We start from the raw sequence: 24,337 nt of genomic DNA on the forward strand, positions 1-24,337 counted from the left end.
GCCCGTCACAGTTTACATTAATGTTTCAATTAAATGAGATTAAAATTCAAAGTAATCACTTTGGGAATCTATAATACTTTTCAGATGTAACTGTAATTTGATTACCTCCCATTTAAAATCTCACTTTGTATTTTAAATATGTAACTAAGTTACATGCATTTCGTTACTCCCCAACCCCGCATGGTAGTACGTATCATAAGCATTTTGAACTGCGAGAGTTTTACACTTTCTTCATAAGTTGAATATGGAAGGTGGTCTGGCTGAAGCTATTTTACTTTATAACTTGTTAAATATGGATATTTTTCTTACACAAACGCATCGCTTTGCTTCAGAAGGACTTTATTAACCCCCCGGACCCGTGTGAAGTACGTTCATGATGGATGGATGCACTTTCAGGAGCTTCAAACTCGTTGCTTCCATTCACTGCCATTCAGGATATTTATATATATTATATAATATTTCTCCGATTGTGTTTATCAGAAAGAAGAAAGTCATATACACCTAGGATGGCTTGAGGGTGAGAAAATCTTGGTAATTTTCATTTTAAAGTGAACCTTTAAATTCATTAGCACTAATTAATGCTTTATCATGAACTAACAATGAAAAATTATTTTACAGCACTCAATATATTTTCAAGTTAATTTAACATTATATTTAATGTATTATGAACAAACATCACCACTGTTAACATTAAACAATAGTAGGCCTATTTTCCTGTCATTTTTTGAACTACTAATATAATAGTAGCAAGTAATTTCATGATGTTTAGATCATTTATGTCATTCCAAAACCGTATGACTTGCTTTCTTTTGCAAAACACAAAAGAAGATATTTTTAAGAATGCGTTTGCTGCTTTTGGGTTCATTGGGTTCCAAAAACAACATCAGATCTTTTTAACTTTCATTATGTGGTCACTTCTTCAAAATATATTTTGAAATTTTGTGTTTCACAGAAGAAAGCAAGTCATACAGTTTTGGAACGACATGAGGGTGAGTAAATAAATGATGGCAGAATTTTCATTTTTGGCTTGGTGTTTCCAGTTGTTCCAGCGCGGTACAGTGATTCCCATGGGGTCAGGCTTTCCCTTGTGCACACTTGGCTCTGAGACAAAACCTTTAATAGTAACCCCAATGTGAAAGCCCTCCCCTTCCCGCTGCCCTCAGCACTCTGTCACACCCCGGGCCCTCTCTCATGACTAAACATGGGCCTTTGGCATTCTGCAAATTAAGGAAAGCCGGGTCGAGCTGAATATCTGGTAGTAAAGTAGACCCGGCTCTCAGAAGAACCCCCTGAGTGAGAGGGTCGGCCTGATGAATCTGTGCTCAGCCATATATCTCATGTCACTATGCCATGTTGAGTATGTCTTGAGAAGTATCAAGTCCACACATAGAGTAGCCTCGCTTCTCCCAGTAATGTTTTTCCTAAAAACTGTATGACTTTCATTCTTCCGTGGAACAAAAAAGATTTATTTAGCAGAATGTCCAAGTGAATGAACATGAATGGACCACAGCTGACAAGAAAGTGTTTAATTTTTGTGAATAACAAAATTCAGTTTCTCACATAAAGCTATCAAGACTTGGATTATAGTCTTATAGACGATTTATGGGCTATAAAATGGGGGCTTTTGTCCTTTTGGAACTGGTCAAAAGTGACTTTGTTTACAAAATTGTTTCTTTCTATTCAAAAAAGAATCCTGAAAAACACAGTTTCCACAAACTCTTTTCAACATTATAATGTTTCTTGAACACCAAATCAGCATATTAGAATGATTTCTGAAGGATCATGTGACACTGAAGACTGGAGAAATGATGCTGAAAATTCAGCTTTGCATCACAGGAATAAATTACATTTTAAAATATATTAAAATAGAAAACAGATGTTTTAAATTGTAATTATATTTCACAATATTACTGTTTTACTGTATTTTTGATCAAAATCAATTCAGCATTGATGTGCATAAGTGACTTGTTTTAACTTGTTAATGGTCAAAATATAATATTTTATATAAAACATATATTTTACAAAACAAGTTGCAAGAAAATCAAAGCCAAAAATCTGAACAAGTTGTGTTCCAAATTTTAGGTTGCTATCTCAAAAAAGTGATCTGAACCATATATTTCCATTATTTTCATACAATTTATGAAGTAGACATCCTATATAGAAGTAGTATGGGAAGTTTGGCAGAATTTGATATGAATTCAACCTCTAATAAACATAAAAACAAAATGTATGTGGGTTATAGCTCGCCGCCACAATCATAAATGTTTGGGGGTTTTTTTCAATTAAAAACATTTTCAGAGTTTTTTTCTCAAAAAATTGAATGGATGTTATCTTTTCAACTCTTGGCATGAAAACAAACATGTTTCAACCAATCTTTCATGATTTTTCATGTCAAAATAAAGGTCTGAACATGCCTTATGAGTATGAAAATATTCTTGTTGCAAATTGATAAATCACTGCTCCTTAGTAATTTACTTTGAAAATCAGTCACCAAATATGGAAACTAGAAATTGTAAGCTTTCAAATGACATATAGCTAGTTCATCAGTCAAGATTAGTTTAGGTTTAGTATAGGATATTACTGTTTTAAATATGTAACGGCTGTGGGCCAGTGACAGTTAACCGACCCCAAACTTAAAACTTATTATATTATTGTGCCTACAATACATTCTAACATATTCTAAACACAAGACTGTAATTAAAGATTATAAACATGTGATAATTAAATCAATACACCAAACACTCATTCAATAATCCTAAACAGAAAGAGTTCCCAGGGAACAATAATGCCACCCTAAAATCCTCTTCAAACTGCTTTAAGTAAATGTTTAATTCCTGATTAATATAACACTCATTTTAATAGCTTAATGACTGCAGATAAACTCAATGTTTGTCTCAGAGCCATAATAATTAATCTCACTCAATTAGTTGTTAATCCTACAGCATTTATTCCAGATGGCCACCAGAGGGAAGCACGAACCACTTCTGGAGGCATGTTTGCTCCTTCATCCATCAGGTCAAGATCAAACACTATGTTATTCTTATTCTGATAATTGACTATAATCTTGATTTGTTTTATAAATAATAGATATGATGATGATCATATACATAATAAGTAATAGATGACAGCATTACTAAATTAAAAGGTAAACAAACGAAGGGAATATTTTTCATTCTCAAAACTAATGTTTTAATTTAATTATAAGATTAGGATGATTTGGACTTCTGTGGATTTATTTTATTCGACAGTTACATTTTAATGATTTTTATAGATGATAAAATCACCCCTTCTAACACCCATCACAGACAGCTGTGAGAGGAACTTGTAAAATGTGTAAATAAGAGGCGTTGGGGTGCAGGCGGTACCGATGCACAACTCAATGTGCAGTCAATGTTATTCATTAACGCTCCGCCCCGGAAAAAAGTCCGCGCAGTAAAATAGCTCCATGTGTAACGCGTTTTCATTAAATAAGATCGCATCCTGAGACTCGTTTTTCACTGCTGTTCACATTGTCATCCAGTTACGTGTTGATAGAATACCTAATAAGAAGGGTTTGTGATTTGTTCATCTTTCTGCGTCAAGCAAAATTGGCGCGAACCGGAGCGCAAGGATATCTGAGGGAAAAACAATCCGTAGTATTAAAGCCCACGGGAGCAGCCGTTCGAAATCTTGCGGTAAATGACAAGCAGCCGCTCGGGTCTGTAGTCGCAGAAGTGCGCAGGTTGAGCGGCTCGACTCACCCGACCCCCACTCTGGACTTACTTTTACTTGATACTTCAGACTCACTGACATCTGACCATACTGCCAGTGTCATTCAGTTTCACCACAGCTACGGTACGTCCTTCTGAATTGTGATATATTCGCGTTTTTTAAATGTATTTATAACTCCTTTTTGGACCATAACAAGACTAAATTCTTAATTTTTTGTATGACTTTTCTTCTGCATGATCATTATTTAATACGTAACATGTTACGCAAGTTAAGACAACAGTACTTCTGAAGATGATTCATTTAAAGGGCTAAGTTAGATTGTAATCATGCTTTTTCTTCTTCACAGGCACTCACCATGCCGCTGAACTCAAGTATGGCGAGTAAAAATTATGATTACGACTACGATTCCTACCAGCCCTATTTTTATATCGACAACGAGGATGATGATTTCTATAACCACCAGCACGGACAGCCACCGGCGCCCAGTGAGGATATATGGAAGAAATTTGAACTGCTCCCCACTCCGCCTCTCTCCCCGAGCCGGCGTCCCTCTCTGTCAGACTCCTACCCCTCCACTGCCGACAAGCTGGAGATCGTTTCAGAGTTTCTCGGGGACGACGTGGTCAACCACAGTTTTATTTGCGATGCGGACTACTCCCAGTCTTTTCTGAAGTCGATTATCATTCAGGACTGTATGTGGAGCGGGTTCTCCGCCGCAGCTAAGCTGGAGAAGGTGGTGTCGGAGAGACTAGCGTCGCTCCAGGCGGCGAGGAAAGAGTCATCCAGGAGTGACTCTACTGACGGCTGTCGGTCCAGCCCTAACGTCAACTACCTTCAGGACATTAGTACCCCTACCTCGCAGTGCATTGACCCGTCTGTAGTGTTTCCCTTTCCGTTGACTGACAGCGCAAAGCCGTGCAAACTGTCGCCCACAGCAACAACAACAACACTGCCGCTGGATACTCCACCAAACAGCGGGAGTAGCAGCAGCAGTAGTAGTGACAGTGATTCCGGTGAGTAATAGTTTCGCTTCTCGTTTTAATCTATCTGTAATTGTTGTTTTTTTAAAGAATAAGATATGATGATTTACATTGGTAGTGGTTAAAGCGTTAATCCTTGGCTGTTGCGTCAATTACGTAAGGAGACGCTCCCACCCACTGCGCGTTATTCTACGCCAAGTTGTCTAGTAGTATGAATACGCAAATTAACGTTTTTTTTCCTTTTTTAAATCCAAACAGATGACGAAGATGAGGAGGAAATCGACGTTGTCACGGTGGAGAAGAGAAGGTCTGTGAGAAAGTCTGACGCGAACGCAACGCATCAAAGCCCCGTCGTCCTCAAGCGGTGTCACGTTAATATTCACCAACACAATTACGCCGCTCCCCCATCCACGCGGAGCGAGCAGCCTGCAGTCAAGAGGATTAAATTCGAGAGCCACATTCGGGCGTTTAAACAAATTAGCCACAACCGAAAATGCGCGAGTCCCAGGACATCGGACTCTGAGGATAACGATAAACGGAGGACTCATAACGTGCTCGAGCGGCAACGGCGGAATGAGCTCAAGCTGAGTTTCTTCGCGCTGAGGGACGTAATTCCTGACGTGGCGAACAACGAGAAAGCTGCCAAAGTGGTGATACTCAAGAAGGCCACCGAGTGTATAGTGAGCATGCAAGAAGATGAACAAAAACTGATATCACTTAAAGAGCAATTAAGGAGAAAATGTGAACATTTGAAACAGAGACTTGAGCAGTTAAGCAGTTCTTAAGTTGCTTGGACTTAATTTATGGACTGATATTGTTTTAAGCATCCTTGTATGGTTCTGCCCAATACAAGGTATCAAGGGTGTGGCAAGTAGTGAACAATCTGACCTTGATTTATACAATTACACTGCCTCAAGTTGAACTGAAATGGGTTATTTGTATTTAATTTTATTTTTTAGTAATAAAATGGTCCACGGTTCCATTTTACCGTTGGCCTTAACTTAATGTTTTGTTTTTTTTGTATGTTTTGTACATAATGCACATATGTATTCAAAATGCTGTTGATTTCTGAATCATAAACTGCGTTTCTCTATAAAAGTGTTTTTTGGCTAATCTTGTCTTCAATGTGGACTCATTGATTTTCTTTATCAGTTTCATGATGACCCATTTCAAAGCCTCCATTAGGAAACCGTCATGCACCAATCCAATGTTTAATTGATTTGGTGCACTTTCAGTGTACACAAGACTCTGTTTTGCACATAATTTACCTTGGCAATGCTCTCATCTGTTTGTCAGTTTAGGATGACTAATGCTTGTGTCACAATTACACTCTCAATTTAAAAGCATCAAAGCCAGTGCCTTGTGTAAAGCCACTTAGGCTGAATCACATGTCTACATATTGATTCAGTCATCATCTCATGCTTTTGGCTGGCTCGAATACAAGAAGTTTACAGTGGGTTGGCTTTTAGTTAATCACATCATCTACCAGAAAATAAAGATGATTACTTCTAATTTTCCTCTACACATTTTACTACTACAACACTGATTTGTTTTTAAAAATGTGGTAAAATGTTTAGACATTTAACTTGCTAAGAAGAGCTTTGCACCTGCTGCAAGAAAATATGCTTCCTTCCCTTCAGTGGAGCAGTTTTGAAGACCATGTTGGAGTGGGGAATTCCTATGGAATCCCATAGGAAAGCTAGCTTAGTCTTAGCCTCGCCTTCAACTCATTTTTGTTATAAGTGTGTAGGGTTTGGTAGATAGCATACATTATGGATGGGCAACATTGGTCCTGGAGTGCTGCTGTCCTGCATAGTTTAGCTCCAACCCTAATCAAACATCTGAACAAGCTAATCAATGTCTTACTAACCTTGCATCCCAATGTGCATACTATCCGCCCTAAATAGTATTGAATATTACTAATGTCACATTCTGTTTAGGATGGCTAGTATGCACATTGAGACACAGGCTAAGGTGAGTTTTATTATCAGGGTCTGCAGGACCGATGTTGCCCATCCATCCTCCTATTTTCTCTAAATTTCTTGTCCTGCTAACTATGAACTTTTAAGGAAACCATTCTAGATGCCTTTTATCTCTTGCACACATGCTCAAAAACACCTTATCTGATCACTCTTGTCAAAATACTCTAATGGTGCTTGATTTAACCAAATACATTCAAAACATGCTCCAGTTTGTCAAGCATCCTCTAATGAACCTCTTACACCTGTGGAGCTCAATGTCTAGAGGTACTGCCATGTCATTTGATGGTCTGCATTGTTATCACAATCATTTTCAGCACGAGCGTTACTGTAGATAAGTGTTTTATTACACACCCTGGATCTATGTGGAGGAAATATGCTCAATAGTCCTGAAAAAGTGAAATCTGACAGTGTCAGGTTGTCAGATTTTTAGTTTCAGTATCAAACACTGTGGTGTTTACAATCCCTATTAGGATGATAGTGCAACTAAATAGACCATATATGATAGTTTTACACGCCACAAGTTAATTCATAATGTTTTGTGTAGTAATAGATGAAGTTGTCGCACCGTGACGTCAAGCCCTGATCTGACTCTATGCAAAGCGCCCCACGACGCGCGTGCTGCTGTGAGCACATGGAGGGGAGAGCAGGACGCACACTTAGCAGCCTGGCTAATGTAGCCTGTGGGTCGCAAAATATTTGGAAATGAAGAACATTTTAGATGTGGAAAGTGAACTGACTTGCCTAAGGCGTCCAAAATGGTAAGACTCTTCTCCATTGTTGCGTTTAAGATGCATTAGTTGTGAAACAAAATCTTAGCTTTAGCGCAACAAAATGTGCTTATGTTTTGTGCCACAGGTGCTTATATAGTCAGTAATCAATATAGGTTTGAATGGGAAACTCGAAACAATTGATTATAAAACATTATTATTATTAACATTTGTATTATTGTACATTAATTTCGGGCACTGAACTTTGCACGTTTATGAGCAGTGATTTGTTTTGATTTGTCAGAGCTTCTTGATTTAATGCAACATATTGACATCTGCATTTACTAATAACTTTTAACATGTTAACATGGCATTAATGTGACTTTTATTTATACAGTTTTGATGTTACCTGTTGAAAACATTCAGTTGATGACAGCTTAATATATTTTATATGGAGTTTGTGTGTAGTTGTCTTTGTCTTATAGAACTGGTTATGAAAACTACTGTATTAAAAATAAACATCATTTGCTAAAAGGTTACAGTGTTATGCTGCCAAAATGGAAGCTTTTCTTCTGTGTTTTTTGTGCGTATTTTATAAATGACCATATTTTTAAATGCAAGTCAGGCAAGTGGGTCCATTGATAATTTTATGGTATGATAAATTCAATGTACCATTAAACGACTTTACCAGAAAAGGGCCACACAAATTTTAGTCAAGTTTGCCGATTTATTCTTAATTTGCAGGTCTTGTCACTGTCACTGTGTAAGCAATGCCTGTCTTCCCTCACTACAGTGTGTTGACAGTGTGTTCATAAATTATTTTCTGAGGCGCTCAGTCTGTCATTGGAGTTAGGACTACCCTGTAAGAGATTTATGATCTGGAGGCTGGTGGTGGACGGTCGTGAGGAGGGGGTTCCCTCTACCATGATGATGTTATATTAACTTCATGGTACTTCCAGAGACAGACTTCTGTAGAAAAATGAATGGAAGAAATTGGCTAATCATTAGTTACAGCCCTAGAGAAATTATAATTCTATGCAAACAGCGACTGTAGGATTGTCATTCCAAACCTGTGTGCATTTCTTTCTTCTGTGGGACATGTTTGTTGTCCATTCATTGAAAGTCAATATAGGGTCCAGTGTTGTTTAGGACCCAGTTGACTTTCATTACATGGACAAAATTGAAGCATTCTTTAAAATAACTACTTTTGTGTTCTGCAGAAGAAAGTAAGTCCTATAAGTTTGGAAGGACATGAGGGTGATGTACTGTAAATGACAGAATTTCCATTTTTGTGTGAACTATCCCTTTTAAATTCATTAATTACTCACCCTCATGTCGTTCAAATCCCGTAAGACCTTCATTCATCTTCAGAACACAAATTAAGATATTTTTAATAAATCCGATATCCGATAGCTCAGAGAGGCCTGCATTGTCAGCAAGTTAATTTACACTTTCAATGCCCAGAAAAGTACTAGAGTTATATTAAAAACGGTTCATGTGACCACAGTGGTTTAACCTTAATGTTATGAAACGACGAGAATACTTTTTGTGCACCAAAAAAAAAACAAAATAATGACTTTATTCAACAATATCTGTGATGGCCGATTTCAAAACACTGCTTCATGAAACTTTATGAATCTTTTAGAAAGGTACTAAAGTTATATTTAAAACAGTTCACTTTCGTATTCTTCAAAAAGCTTAAGCTGTACTTCCTACGCCTTCCCTATTCTACTTAAGGGAAAAATAGAACTGGCGCTGTGTTCGTTCCGTAAGCTGAATAGGGAAGGTGTAGGAAGTACAGCGTAAGCTTTTTGAAGAATATGAAAGTGTGGTTTTGGCGGAAGCACTTGGAAGGCGATCATTTGTTTATATAAAGTGTAGATAAGACCCTTATTCCTCGTCTGGTATCGTTTAAAGCCCTTTGAAGCTGCACTGAAACTGTAATTTTGACCTTCAACTGTTTGGAGGCCATTGAAGTCCACTATAAGGAGAATAATCCTGGAATGTTTTCATCAAAAACCTTAATTTCTTCTCGATTGAAGAAAGAAGAACATGGACATCTTGGATGACATGGGGGTGAGTAAATTATCAGGAAAATTTTATTTGAAAGTGAACTAACCCTTTAAGGTTGAACCACTGTAGTCACATGAACTGTTCTAAATATAACTTTAATACCTTTCTGGGCATTTGAAAGTGTAAATTAACTTACTGAGTCATTGGATTTTATCAAAAATATCTTAATTTGTGTTCCGAAGATCAATGAATGTCTTACAGGTGTGGAACGACATTAATTTTTCATTTTTGGGTGAACTAACCCTTTAAAGGATGGAAATCCAGTGGTCCTGTAGGTCTGCTGACACTTCAAAACATGCATTGCATTCAATAACTAATGCAGGAACGTTGTGCAGATCTGTAAATTAAAAGGACTGTGCTTGGCCTGTGCAAAGCTGTTCCATACCTTTAACATGTCCCATGAGAGCAGACCTGACTCAATCAGATAGCTTAGATTTCAGTCTGTTATGTGCAGTTGAATGGCCTCTATGATTGAGTGCTCTATGCATGGGCCTCCTCCTGAAATTTTCAGTTTAGGATGATGTCTGTAGGATGGTGTGTGGCACCTCAGGTCAGCTGTGTTGACCTGAGGTCTGGTGGACAACCATATTTACAGGGAAGATCTCAATGGTGCACCACCCTCAAGACATATCATTTGTCTCTCATATAAACTATACTGCTGACTTCATTATTCATTGGTCATGAAGCAAGGATTCAGATGCACCTAGGGAGATGTAGCAGCTGGTGGAGCATGCAGAAATGATTGCTGCAGCAACATGGCTGAATTAGTTTTGATTAGATGAGCGCGAATGTTGAACTGAATGCGCTGGATGGCTCTTTGTTGAAGTTAATGATCCAGAAACAGAGCTGGCTGGTTTTTCTCCCATATGGAAACACAAGTTTACTGTCTGGTTAAGGGCATCACATTTCTATATGATACCATTATATAGCTCATATATGGGTTTTCAGCAGTTAAATTGAGTTAAAGTTATTGTTATGTAGATGTTTGCATAAGCCCAAAACTCTTGAAATGACCAGGACTGCATGGCTCCCAATTTAAAAAACAAAATGAAAAAAACAAACAAACAAACAAAAAGACTAGGAAGCCATTAGCTAAAATGACCGTAAAATAAGTGATTTGATTAGATTGCAAATTACATTATTATTAAAGGAGTCGTATGGATTTTTTTTTTTTTATGGATGGATGCATTTTTTTTTTTTGTGTGTTCAGAATTTAGGGTACCATTCAACCATTATAAACCTTGGAGGACTAAGGATATTTTTAAATATATCTCCGATTGTGTTCGTCGAAAGAAGATAGTCATATACACCTAGGATGCCTTGAGAGAGTAAATCATGGAATATTTTTTTTTACATTTTTGGGTGAACTATCCCTTTAAGTAAACATAGTTGCAAGATTTGATGCTGTAACTATAGTGATCCTGATTGTATTTGTGCCATATCACTCATAATATCTCTTTTTTTTTTTTTTTTTGCAATAATTTTGCAAAACAATAGCCTATAATATAATATAATATAATATAATATAATATAATATAATATAATATAATATAATATAATATAATATAATATAATATAATATAATATAATATAATAATTGTCTGAAATATTTACTTAGATTATTTTTAATGAATAATTTTATTTAGACTACCATTTATTACAGCAAAACAGTTTTGAATACAGTGGGTACGGAAGGTATTCAGACCCCCTTAAATTTTTCACTTTGTTATATTGCAGCCATTTGCTAAAATCATTTAAGTTCATTTTTTCTTCATTAATGTACACACAGCACCCAATATTGACAGAAAAACACAGAATTGTTGACATTTTTGCAGATTTATTAAAAAAGAAAAACTGAAATATCACATGGTCCTAAGTATTCAGACCCTTTGCTCAGTATTTAGTAGAAGCACCCTTTTGATCTAATACAGCCATGAGTCTTTTTGGGAAATATGCAACAGGTTTTTCACACCTGGATTTGGGGATCCTCTGCCATTCCTCCTTGCAGATCCTCTCCAGTTCTGTCAGGTTGGATGGTAAACGTTGGTGGACAGCCATTTTTAGGTCTCTCCAGAGATGCTCAATTGGGTTTAAGTCAGGGCTCTGGCTGGGCCATTCAAGAACAGTCACGGAGTTGTTGTGAAGCCACTCCTTCGTTATTTTAGCTGTGTGCTTAGGGTCATTGTCTTGTTGGAAGGTAAACCTTCGGCCCAGTCTGCACTGAGGAGAGGCTTCCGTAGAGCCACTCTGCCATAAAGCCCCGACTGGTGGAGGGCTGCAGTGATGGTTGACTTTCTGCAACTTTCTCCCATCTCCCGACTGCATCTCTGGAGCTCAGCCACAGTGATCTTTGGGTTCTTCTTTACCTCTCTCACCAAGGCTCTTCTCCCCCGATAGCTCAGTTTGGCCGGACGACCAGCTCTAGGAAGGGTTCTGGTCGTCCCAAACGTCTTCCATTTAAGGATTATGGAGGCCACTGTGCTCTTAGGAACCTTAAGTGCAGCAGAAATTTTTTTGCAACCTTGGCCAGATCTGTGCCTTGCCACAATTCTGTCTCTGAGCTCTTCAGGCAGTTCCTTTGACCTCATGATTCTCATTTGCTCTGACATGCACTGTGAGCTGTAAGGTCTTATATAGACAGGTGTGTGGCTTTCCTAATCAAGTCCAATCAGTACAATCAAACACATCTGGACTTAAATGAAGGTGTAGAACCATCTCAAGGATGATCAGAAGAAATGGACAGCACCTGAGTTAAATATATGAGTGTCACAGCAAAGGGTCTGAATACTTAGGACCGTGTGATATTTCAGTTTTTCTTTTTTAATAAATCTGCAAAAATGTCAACAATTCTGTGTTTTTCTGTCGGTATGGGGTGCTGTGTGTACATTAATGAGGAAAAGAAATGAACTTAAATGATTTTAGCAAATGGCTGCAATATAACAAAGAGTGAAAAATTTAAGGGGGTCTGAATACTTTCCGTACCCACTGTATGTGTCTTTAATTACAAGTAACAGTAACTCAGTGAGTGAGTCAGTTGAGAACTCAGTAACTAGCTACGAATGATTCACTGCTACTTCATGAGTGAGTTTTGTGAATCTTTTTGACTGACTCATTAAAAAAACCTGACATTTTATTAGATAGCAGACTATTGTGACATCATAATTGAAACAATATGGTGTTCGTCTGTCATGAAAGTCAGGCTGCGGTCAAATTGGTCACTCAACCACAGCCTGAACTCATGTTCTCTTTCATTTACATAACCAGACACTGTGTATTTGTCTCAATAACAAAGCCCAGAAAAATCTTAATTTAAACTCTGTGTGCCCCTGTGGAGTGACTGATGTAATTCCCTGTTGCAGTCGGTGTAGTTTTGGCTCTTAGCACTAGGGTTGGGAATACTTAAGGTCAGGAATCGGATACTTGTTTTAATATTAAAATTTTGATTCCTCTTATCGATTAGTTTGTGTGCATTTTAATACCATTTAAGCACAAGACCAGCACAGTTTTCTGGGCTGCACAGTGCACACATCCAAAGCTTGTGCACAGAAAAAGTGGTTTTAATGTGATTTTAAACCATTAAAGCTCAAGAAGACCCGCACACTGTTTTCTGTCCTGTTCAGAAATCCAAAAACGTCATGCGCACAGAACGCCGCCTCTCATGCTGTATAGTGCGTGATACTGAACTGAGTTCTCTTCTGCACCTTTTTGCACTTGAACGGACAAATACACACAAAATATCAGCGTAAACATAGTCGGTTACGTCTTAAGTGAACGCAAACAGTATATTGGATCCGTGCAGCTCTTAAAGTGACAGCAGCCTAATGTTCCTGCTGTCATCTCTATAATAACGTTAATTAAACAACAAAAGACAAAGAAAATTCACTTGCTGTTCTTGACTTTTGTAACTATATTTTTAATGTATAATGTGCAGTTTTTTTTTTTTGTTGTTGTTGTCTTTTTTTTTTTTTTTTACATTTGATTATAGTTTCTGTACCTGAATACCTGATCTTAAAATACTTTATTTCAATCTAGTGTTGTCAAAAGTACCGACCGTGATACCAAGTCGGTACTGAAATTTAAAATATGTGATGCTTTGAGCGCTGTTGAGTGGATTCGTAAACACCTCTGATTGGCCTTTGTGTTCACACGCTCAACATATATGTTTGTGATTGGCTACAATGGTCAACGCACGGGAGTGTTTGAATTTGAAAGCGGGAGCGTTTGAAAGCAGGACTGGTCTGCTGATAGATGCCTGCTTTCAAACGCTCCTGTGTGAATCTGTCTAAGCGTGTCATTGATGTCTGTTCACAACATGTTTTGGAAGCACTGATCATTGTAGCCAATCACAGACATATCTGATGAGCGTGAGCACAATTGCCAATCAGAGGTGTTTACGAATCCGCTCAACAGCGCTCAAAGTGTCACATTTTTTAAATTTCTGTACCAACTTGGTATCGCGGTTGGCACTTTTGACAACACTATTTCAATCTTATCTTTGTTCGGCTGTATTTATTTGTACGATTGCTAATTTGTTTATTTGTTCTTTTTTAATTACTGAGTGTTTACTTATCTTTAATAATGCTTTAAATTTATATAAGTTAGGCTAGTTGTTTTTGCTATGTTATTTTTAAACCATAGGCAAAAGTTCCTTGTGTGTAAGTGTCCTTTAGCCTGTTGATTCGGCTATGAAATGTTTAGCAATAAGACTAGTAATGTGAATGATATCCAAGTTTGTTTGTTTTTTTTTTTGCCTTTCTGGAATCGAAATTAAGAATCGGAAACGGCAAACAGAATCGGGATCGTTAAAATTCACGACACCTAACCCAAGCACTGAGTGTTTAAACGATGAGTGTGAGGCCAACATGGTGCAAATGTCACTGAGTCTCATCCTGTCCTTCCTTCACTGGGAGTCATCAGGGTCACTGGCAGCCTCCCAAATACTGAGAGAAGCAGCTCTGCTCTCTCTCTCTCTCTCTCTCTGTGATACTGCAACATGCAGTGGCACTTTAGGGATTGATATGAAACTCAATCTTCGGTAGCAGCTTCCATAAGAGGCTCCGATATTTAGGCAAGTGCTCAGCTGTTATGTGTTATGTTACATGGTTTGTAAAAGATGTCCAAGACCTGAGTTGTCCTATCCTACACTCACCCATCACCTAGTTCTGTGGTTCTCCAAAAAAAAAAATGTACTAGGGTTGTGGATGGCAGGGAAAAATCAACGCTAAATTGAAAATAAATTGCAGCTAACGGTATACAAGTAGCAGGCAATTTTTTTTGATGACTGCTATATTAAAATGTATATTTATTTAACATAATATTTTCTATAGCAACTTCATGATGTGTAATACTATTATGGCATTCAATTGACACGACTTGGATCATTGGCACGGATGGACCGTCACAAACAGAAAACATGCATTTTTATATGGGATACAATTCAGAAGACCTGACAGCTGGATTCGCCAATGTTTGTTTGTGGCATTAAATGTTCAGTAGATATTTATTCTGAGTATAACTGCTTGTTAATGCAAATATCAAATCAGCCAATCACATGTGCATTAAGGCATGTAGACATGGTCAAGACGACCTGCTGAAGTTCATACTGAGCATCAGAATGGGGAAGAAAGGTGATTTAAATGACTTTGAACGTGGCATGATTGCTTGTGCCAGACGGGCTGGTCTGAGTATTTCAGAAACTGCTGATCTACTGGGATTTTCATGAACAACCATCTCTAGAGTTTACAGTGAATGGTCAGAAAAAGAGAAAATATCCAGTGTGCGGTAGTTCTGTGGGCGAAAATGCCTTGTTGATGCCAGAGATCAAAGGAGAATAACCAGACTGGTTTGAGCTGATAGATAGGCAACAGTAACTCAAACGTACAACACGTCAAACCTTGAAGCAGATGGGCTACAACAGCAGAAGACCTCACCAGTGTCACTCCTGTCAGCTAAGAAAAGGAAACTGAGGCTACAGTTCACATGGGCTCACCAAAATTTGACCATAGAAGATTGGAAAAACATTGCCTGGTCTGATGAGTCTGGATTTCTGCTGCGACATTCAGATGGAAGGGGCAGAATTTGGCGTAAACATGACAGTTGTTTATCAACAGTTCAGGCTGGTGGTGGTGGTGTAATGCTGGGGATAATTTATTGGCACATTTTGGGCCCCTTAGTTCCAACTGAGCGTCGTTTAAACACCACAGCCTACCTGAGTATTGTTGCTGACCATGCCCATCTCTTTATGACCACAATACCCATTTTCTGATGGCTACTTCCAGCAGGGTATCACGCCATGTCACAAAGCTCAGATCATCTCAAAAGTCCTGCTTAAAACACTTATGCGGCCAATGCAGCTAATAAAAAAAAAAAGCCAAATATTGGTTGATAATCGGTCAACCACTATAAGCCAGTTGAGATCCACAGACCTAGTTACTGTATTATAAGCTTTGTTATATATGGTCTCATCATTCAGGTCAGGGCGTCCTGCCTGAACTCATGACCTATGAATGGCTTACTTCTAGTTGTCTTTGCACATTAAACCAAGATAGAAGTAATTTTTTTTTTTTACACATTAGATTAGACCTTTAGTTACTGTTGTAATGTCTTGCACTCACATCAGTACATTGCCCTGCCATAAACATGATTGCTGTATTGCATTTTAGCTTATTGTGAAAATGCAGATGATCTCTTGATGTTAATGCTGAAGCATTCCTTGAAGGCAGGAAGTGATCAGATGGCGCATATTTTATATCTCAGCCTTTTACGAGCATTTTATTGATCAGATAGCAATTCCTAGAGTCCAGGTTCATTCATCATGGCTGACTAAAGCAGTAGCTGTGGCAAAGCGAGCGGTCTTCCCTTTCATGTTTTGGGATGAGTAGTTGAGAACTCAATGACTCTTCTGTGCAAGTCCTGTGTGTCCCCAGGGAGGCTTGAATTGCTCCGGCCGGACTCTGTGTAAAGGAGAGGAGATAGCCGGCCATCTGGAGAATACAATACGATCACCACTGGTTCCTGCCATTTAAAGTGCCCCAACATCCCCCCACCAGCACACCTCCCTTGGCCTTGACACGTTTAATGGCACGTTAGTCTTCAGCTGTCATATATTTTATGTTGTTTTATTTTCTTTTGTTTGATTATACCTGGTTATTATAAACCATGCCCAAACCTGGAATGAGAAAGCTCAGTAATGTGTCCTTTGTGGGTTGAGTGTGTCACTGTGCATGTTTTAGTGTTGTGGTGTGCCTGTGTTTGTAAGGAGTATCATGTTCTTCTGCACACACACACAAGGATGTATAGACATATCGCAACCAAACACAATGAATTATTCAACCGGGCTCATACTGTGTGCTGATTGGAACGAGGCAAACAGAAGCCACAGAACAAATGTGAAACTTTATATTGAAAAAAAAAAATCAATGTTTATATATATATATGAGCTCACTCTTTGTTCTCATATAACATCTGGAGGAGTTAGAGGAACCAGTAAATGAAACAGAGGAAATAAGGAAACAGGAAATTTTTTTTTCTTTAAAAAATTGCTGTCAGTATTAAGCTACATGTGATTGTGATATTTTCAGAGTAATGGCTGATAATAAAATTCTATATTATTTTGTTTAAATAAATATAAAAATAAAACACTAAACTAAAATCACTCATTAGATTAACTTAGTGAATGTTAGATGATGGCAATTCAGTGTTATTTTAGTATTTATTAATAAAATATTATGGCATTTATTAATATTTTTAATTGGTTTAATTGGTTATGTTTTAGTAGTTTATTTCATTTTTTTTTTTTCATTTTTATATCAGTTTGTTAAAGAAATGTAGTACTTCAACATAAACGTATTTTATTTGAGGCAACACATTTTTTTTTGTCTAATATTTATATTGCATTTTATTTCAGTTATATTTTAATGAAAATGTTTTGAATAGTTTTGTTAATTATAACAACATTGCGACAAAGGTAATGAGCATGTACAATTAAATATTCAATGTCATCTGATACCGCTATAAAAATTCAAGTAACGGCCAATAACTTGTATAGTACCAATATAATTTGCAACCCTAATTGTTTTGGCATTGAGCTTGAAGTATTTTTACATTTGCATTTCAAATGCTGAACAACGAACTAAGAAGCGTGTCAAATTAATATTTCTTGACTTGATTTACCTAGATGTCCCGTGGTGCGTGGAGGGCGAGAGAGATTGAAAGGTGTTAGTTTAACTGGCAGGGAGCTTTCCAGAACAGATGGGACAGTAGTTGGAGATGACATGTTCTGCAATGGCGGTGTTAATGCCCTCTTGAGTATTATGATGTAATGGTGTTGAGCAGATGCCTGCACAGATCTTGATGTAAGAAAAGAGCCATGAAGTGGGTTCTCCGCAGCCAAAGGTCAAAGGCTCACCATGACATAAGTGGATGCTTGACTGAATAATAAATTTACCCAAGAGTTTATCTTGAGAATCGATGTGTGTTGTAAGTATACGTAGGGGTCTTACTTGAAATTCTAAAACATTGGTTACTTGGTAATTAGTCTGTTTTTTCCTCCTTGTGACACAAAAGCAACACCATGAGGGTGTTAAAACAATAAACTATAGATGTAGGGCAATACAAAACAACAGTTAAGGCTGTTAGAGGACAGCTGGTCAAACAGTTTCCTCTGCTTCCCCTTATCCTGCTTAGGAGGAAATATCTAATAGTATAGTTCCTGATAGATTTATGCATTAAAGCTAATGCTTTCAAGGTTAGATAAATGTGATGCTTGATAATGTTTGTATGATATTGGAATGATGCAACATTATGTTGAGTATAATAAAGAGTTCGCTAAATCCAGCTACAATCTGAACAGTTCAAAGTTGAATGTATAATAAATAAATGCACCCTTTTATTGTGTCATTTAAAGATTTCTGAAAAAATTATCCAGGATAAAGGAGGAAAGACCTCTAGAATGCTAGTTAAATAGTGTGAAAAACTCAGAATAGAGGTATAATCAATGGATTTGATTGATTAGTTGGGCATTACAAGACAGTTAGGTGTATTTGCGTATTTCAAAGGAATGTTGTTCTCAAGAAATGACTCTTTACAAAATGTTCTCTTACTGGTTTATTAAAGTGGGCATCTATTTTTTAAATTTTATTTAACTTAAAGGGTTAGTTCATCCAAGAATGAAAACTCTGTCATTAATTACTCACCCTCATGTCCTTCCAAACCCATAAGACTTTAGTTCATCTTTGGAACAAGAATTAGGATATTTTTCATGAAATGCGATGGCTCTATGACTCAATAGACAACACTTTCAAGGTCCAAAAAGGTACTAAAGAGGGGTCCCCCTCGGCAATATTCGCGTTTGGGGGGTGTGGGGGATCCCAGTAAACATGCTACCAGACGTAAACAGCGTAAGAGATGAAGAAATGACACAGAAAAGAGGATATTGTTGAATAAAGTCATTATTTTTGTTTAGTTTTTGGCGCACAAAAAGTATTCTCGTCGCTTCATAAAATTAAAGTTGAACTATTGCAGTCACATTGACTATTTTAACAATGTTGGAACACATAAGATTATCACAACTAGAGATGCTCCGATCAGCATTTTTGGGGCCGATAACCGATTACCGATCACCAAGATCATGATCTGCCGATTGCCGATCACAGAATGGCAGGGGAATGGGAATCTTTTATCTACAATCTAGCAGAGTTTGCACCATTTGTAGAAAAGAAACTAACTCTAAATTAACCGTATTGAGAAAAAAAACTTAGTTTTGGATCTGATATAGTTGAGGAACCAACTATATCAGATCCAAAAAATAAAATAATGTAAGCTACTGTATGCCAATGCCATCCTTCCTAAATAACAAAGCAGAGAAACAAGGAGGCCAAGCAGATAGTTACCAACCAAATGAATTCCATAATTCTGAACGTGATATCTTCGTACTATCCTTGCTGTATGGTTCACGTCGTTTAAATGCATCACTCAAGCCTCGTTTACACTGCACGCGTGTGCGGTGCAGCTACCGGAGCTGATACGCGCCACTCTAGTCAATGCTCGTGTTTACACCAGCCGCGCCGCTTCGCTAAAGATAGGCGCCTCGCCTATTTTTGACGGACGCCGCGTCCAAGACGCGCAGCTCAAATACAAAATAAAGACGTAAAGTTAGCCGTTTGCAATGTATGTCGTGATGAAATCCCTCGAGGTGGAAGCAAGCAACGTCATTTTAACACCACTAACATGATAGGCACCTTAGAACACGCCATACAACTGAACATATGCCGAGTATGAGAAACTAAACCAGCCGAAGCCAACAACATCCCCATCCCTCAACCAGCCGACAGTGTGTGAAGCCTCGTTTACACTGCACTACATTGCAAACGGCTAACTTTACGTCTTTATCGGACACTTTGAAAAACTTCCAGACGGGAGAACTCATGTTGCCACTGACAAGCTCCGCTCTGCTGTTGTGTACCTGTGCGCCGTGCATGCACGTGTGAAAAAGTCGCGCGAGTAATTTACGTCACGTGATCGGCTTTTTTGATCGGCGCTTTTGGGGTTCGCAGATCAAGCTATTTTTAGCCAATATCGGCCGATCATGATCGGTGGCCGATCAATCGGAGCATCACTAATCACAACTTTTCTTCTTTCAGTATTTAGGAATCAATGAATGTAATAGTTCTGTAAGTAGGTGGATTTTTCCTTCAGCCTTTGAAAGCAAATTTCATGGTGTTTTTCCTTCGTTTGTTGAATCACATTCAAATGAGATCCTTAATTGAATATAAACAGTGTTTGTTTTCTGTAAATGTGGATATTATGAATTCTGTTTCTGCCAGAGCTTCAGCCATAATGACTTGATTTAATTTTGAGGCTTGAACAGGAGGAACTAGCTCTCTGTTCATTACCAGTGCCTTGAGGACTGATTCAGCCTGACTGATTCTGGAGTTCTGCCTCATGCAGGTCTCTCTCTCACTCTCTCTCTCTCTCTCTCTCTCTCTATTAGTCTGCAGATGAGTCAAAGCGAATGGGATGAGCTAAAGTGCTTCACAAATTGATTTAAACAGCTAAGGAAGCGCCTCGCATATGTTGTGATTTTAATCCAGAAGACGTCATTCTCAAACAGCTGAGCTGACTTTGGCTTTTCCAAAGAAAAAAAACCTCATCTGGGTCATCTATTCCAGGTGTGGCATCTGTTTCACGTGAAGGATGATTTGTAGAGCTCACATCCTGGTGCATCGTGTGACGATCATGTCCTTCATTCCATGTAAAGTTTCACAGGGCCGACTGCCTCAGCTGTCCCATACAGACTTTTCCTGGAAGCGAGACTTGAGGATTTCTTCCATGAGTCTTCTTGGAATACATTTTTTTATTATTCTTAGATGCTTTGGGAGTCTTGTTTCAGCAACGTGTCACAGACCCACATGTCCTCATGGAATATTCTGCACTTGAGAATCCATCTAAGCGTCCTTACAACTGAGATTGCTGCTGTGTTGGCCATCGCCCAGCTCTCTGCGTTAAGTCAAAGTTGAGCGAGATGTTTCTGCATTTAAACAGACTGAGAGTCCATGGAGACTACTCTTCCTAGTAGGGCTCTTGAAAACAGATAACAAATTATGAAATCAGTCCTTTATTTTTTGATCTTCCGAGCTATGAATCCCTTGCTGTAATTCCAGCTCCACTGTAAGTCTTCTTAGAAGTCACTGGGAACAGGCAGTGAAAGTTCATGTCGTTTTACTGATTTGCAGATTAAATGGAAACAAAGGTCTAAAAATGTTGCTAAAGTTCTGTGTAAATTCTTGTTTCTGTTATGTATTATTTACATTTTGGTCTCAGCTAGAGGGGTTTCTAATATTAATTTAACATTTATTTAGCACATTTCTTTAATGCATTGCTTTAGAATATTTATTGAGAAAAATGCATTACAAATTAGGGATGCACCAAAATTTCGGCCGCCAAAAATTATTTGCTGAAAATGGCATTTTTCGGTTATTGGCTGAAACGGCTGAAAATATGAGCCGAAAATATATGCTGCCCCGCCCTCAATGTTCATTGCTCAGGTTTCACTCTCGCTCCAGCCGTTATCCCGGCGAGGTGTGACGCTCCGCTCAATATCCCACTCTATGCACGTGCTCATGGCTCACGGCTCATGTGAGCACTCCACTCGTGTACCTCTTACGCTCATCAGAAAGGCAAAGTCCGCTCAAATAACACACCAACATGACATTTCTATGTAGTAGTATACTTGTTTCTGTTTGCAATAGCCCTACTGTGCTAACCCTAACATTATGTGGTTCTGATAAAATGACGCTACCCTCTCACTGATTCGCTCCTCTCCACGCTTTGTCACATGCTCTAATAATAATAGCTTTGTAGGACTATAAATAATTGGTCAAAAATAAATTTGGTAAATCTGATTCTGTTATAAAACTGAATAAAACAGAACTGAATAAAGGATAATATATTTTTAATATTAATATATTTTATGTCCAATTTTAGTGTTACTTTCAATAAAATTGTGGTTATTTTATTGGCTTGTATTTTCAAATTCAGTATCATTTAAAATTATTTAATTTAATTAAAAAAATGTGTAATTAAAAATTTAAAAAATGTGTAAAAATAATTAAAAATGTGTAATGCAATTATACAAAAAAAAGAAAAATATTTGGTTTCGGCCCAGAATTTTGGTGCATACCGAAATACATACAAAAGTATTTATTTTAAAATATTCTTTTCATACATCTAACATTTATTTTAATAGGGAATAGAAACTTAATATAAAGTTAATATTTCCAGATAAGAATTTGCTGTGGCTTTAGAGCACTGACAATATAAAGGGCAATTATTTACAGGCACAATATGCAAAAGTTTTTTGATTAAAATCTCCAAAAACCACTCAAACAGTGTTATATATTTTGTTGACTTGTATACTTGCATTATCCCAAATGCTTCCAAGAATGTTTAAATCCAGAGAAATAAGCAATTTTAACCAGGATCGTGTGCGTGCGTCGCTTATCACTGACATCATTTCCGCGTTACTCTCGGTTTCTGGTTTTATTTTGTAGAAACCATGGAAACACCAAAGACGCTTTAATATATTACATGTTTTATTAGACAGGTGAGCAACTGTTTGGATACATTAATTGACAAAAAAAACTAATCATTTTATATAGCTCAACACAGCAAGTCTTATTGTTTAAATCTTGTTTTCTTCATTTACCACGAGTACCATGTTCCATGTGTTACCATGTGTAAGTGTCTCACAGCAGCTGCCAAGTGAATAGAGTAGCATTATAACAACTTTCAACACACAAAATTAATTTAACATAATAAAACAGCACTTCTTTACTCCACATACGCTTGACCGGAAGAAGCGGAAGTGTCGACTACGGCATAATAAAAGCTCAGCTACACTCGAGCAGTGTGTCGCGCTCGTCTCTCATTAGCAATCGCTCCAGTGTCCTTGTTTCAGCTCTCAAAGCACTCGGCAGTGCTCTGCTTCATACTACTGTAATGTTAATAATCTCATCCATGAACATGATTTCTGCCCGAGTCCCATCCCGATTCTTTTCCACCGGCTGTAGACGTGAAGACAACACATCCCATGATTCCACGAAATCAAGGCGTCATCAAGCTACGCCTTTGTTTTGAATGAGCGACCTCTAGCGGCGAAACATTAACATATTGTAGCTTTAATTTAACAAACATGTTGTTTTTATAATATCGTGCTTAATAATTTTCTCACACAGTATAAATGAACAAATATATTTGCCTTCATATTTTAGGAAGGGGGTCCTCAAGGTGTTCGATCATCATCATTGCAATGTAAATGTCATGACATGTTTTAGTTAAGTTTTACTACTGAGTTTTAGATGGAAATAATTGGCTGCTCTCCCCATGTTACATGTTTTTTCCTTTTACGTTGGTTGTTTTTGCGGGTGGAAAGCCTGATCATCAGCCCTCGCACAATATTGGCCCATTGTTAGGAAAGAGAAGGATCTTACAGTTTGGCCTGACTCCACTGAGCTTCCAGTAAACTCTGCATTTTTAGAGGGTCTTTACGTCTGTGACAGCCGGCCACCCGAAACATAAGAGAGTAATGACTTATGAATGTTTTCGCTAAATAACAGGAAAGAAAGACAAGAGGTATTGTGCATAGCGTTATTCCAGTAACCTGGTGTTCCTCATAATTTACCCATCATAGTCATCACTAAAGCCGCAGAACCATCTTGCTTTGAGAAGATCGGGTTGTTCAAAAGATCCACTTGTATGACCTACACCGCCAGTCTTGCCAGTCTTATATAATCTAATTGAAACCAGTTAGTTCTTAAAAATAGCCACAGGCCAAAGGAACAGAAACACCCTACAACCAGAGAAACATATGAGACTTTCAATAGTTTTATGGCACTGCCCTTTTCTTTAGTAACAACTCTCTTGAGAGGGTCTTTTGAAATGGTTAAGAACAGATCTGCATTTCTTGTATGCCAATTCAGAGTCTGCTTTCTTTCTGTTGACTATGAATGAGCTGTCATTCTTTCGTTCTCTCAGTTTGTCTTTTCCTCCATGACACAGTGATTTACTGATCTAACCTCTCATGTTCCCTCTCTTTTGCTGAGTCACAGCGTGTATTTAAAGAGCTGCAGTTGGAGACCGGAGCGGCATAACGGGATTCGCTTACACCTCGTGAAGTGACTCGCTGAAGTTATATTACAAGTAGATGATCTAAAGCAGGACAAACGATGTGACTGTGCATACACTTCTTAGCATGTTGCAAAAACCAAAAAGACCAAACTAGGACAGAGTTGAGAGGCCAGCGTTCCTATTTTAGATCTGCAGTCTTTAATGTACACAGTTAAGCTGCCAGATCTCTTAAAATAATCCTGTTCTCCGTACAGTCCAA

General features: G+C 37.9%; 1 protein-coding gene and 1 long non-coding RNA gene across 2 annotated transcripts; both read left to right on the forward strand.

Moving 5' to 3' along the window:
* Window positions 1–3,471: 3,471 nt before the first annotated feature.
* Window positions 3,472–5,804, forward strand: mycb (MYC proto-oncogene, bHLH transcription factor b). Its single transcript, XM_048164969.1, has 3 exons — window positions 3,472–3,834; window positions 4,058–4,724; window positions 4,950–5,804. The coding sequence occupies exons 2-3, from the start codon at window positions 4,067–4,069 to the stop codon at window positions 5,474–5,476; spliced, it is 1,185 nt and encodes a 394-aa protein (XP_048020926.1). The 5' UTR covers window positions 3,472–3,834; window positions 4,058–4,066; the 3' UTR covers window positions 5,477–5,804.
* Window positions 5,805–19,471: 13,667 nt separating this feature from the next.
* On the forward strand, window positions 19,472–21,211 carry LOC125251861. The gene is made up of 2 exons (XR_007181092.1): window positions 19,472–20,123; window positions 20,444–21,211. It is a non-coding gene; the product is annotated as an uncharacterized LOC125251861 (long non-coding RNA).
* The last annotated feature ends 3,126 nt before the right edge of the window (window positions 21,212–24,337 follow it).

The sequence above is a fragment of the Megalobrama amblycephala genome, linkage group LG17, assembly GCF_018812025.1.
Source record: "Megalobrama amblycephala isolate DHTTF-2021 linkage group LG17, ASM1881202v1, whole genome shotgun sequence".
Classification (NCBI taxonomy): Eukaryota; Metazoa; Chordata; class Actinopteri; order Cypriniformes; family Xenocyprididae; genus Megalobrama; species Megalobrama amblycephala.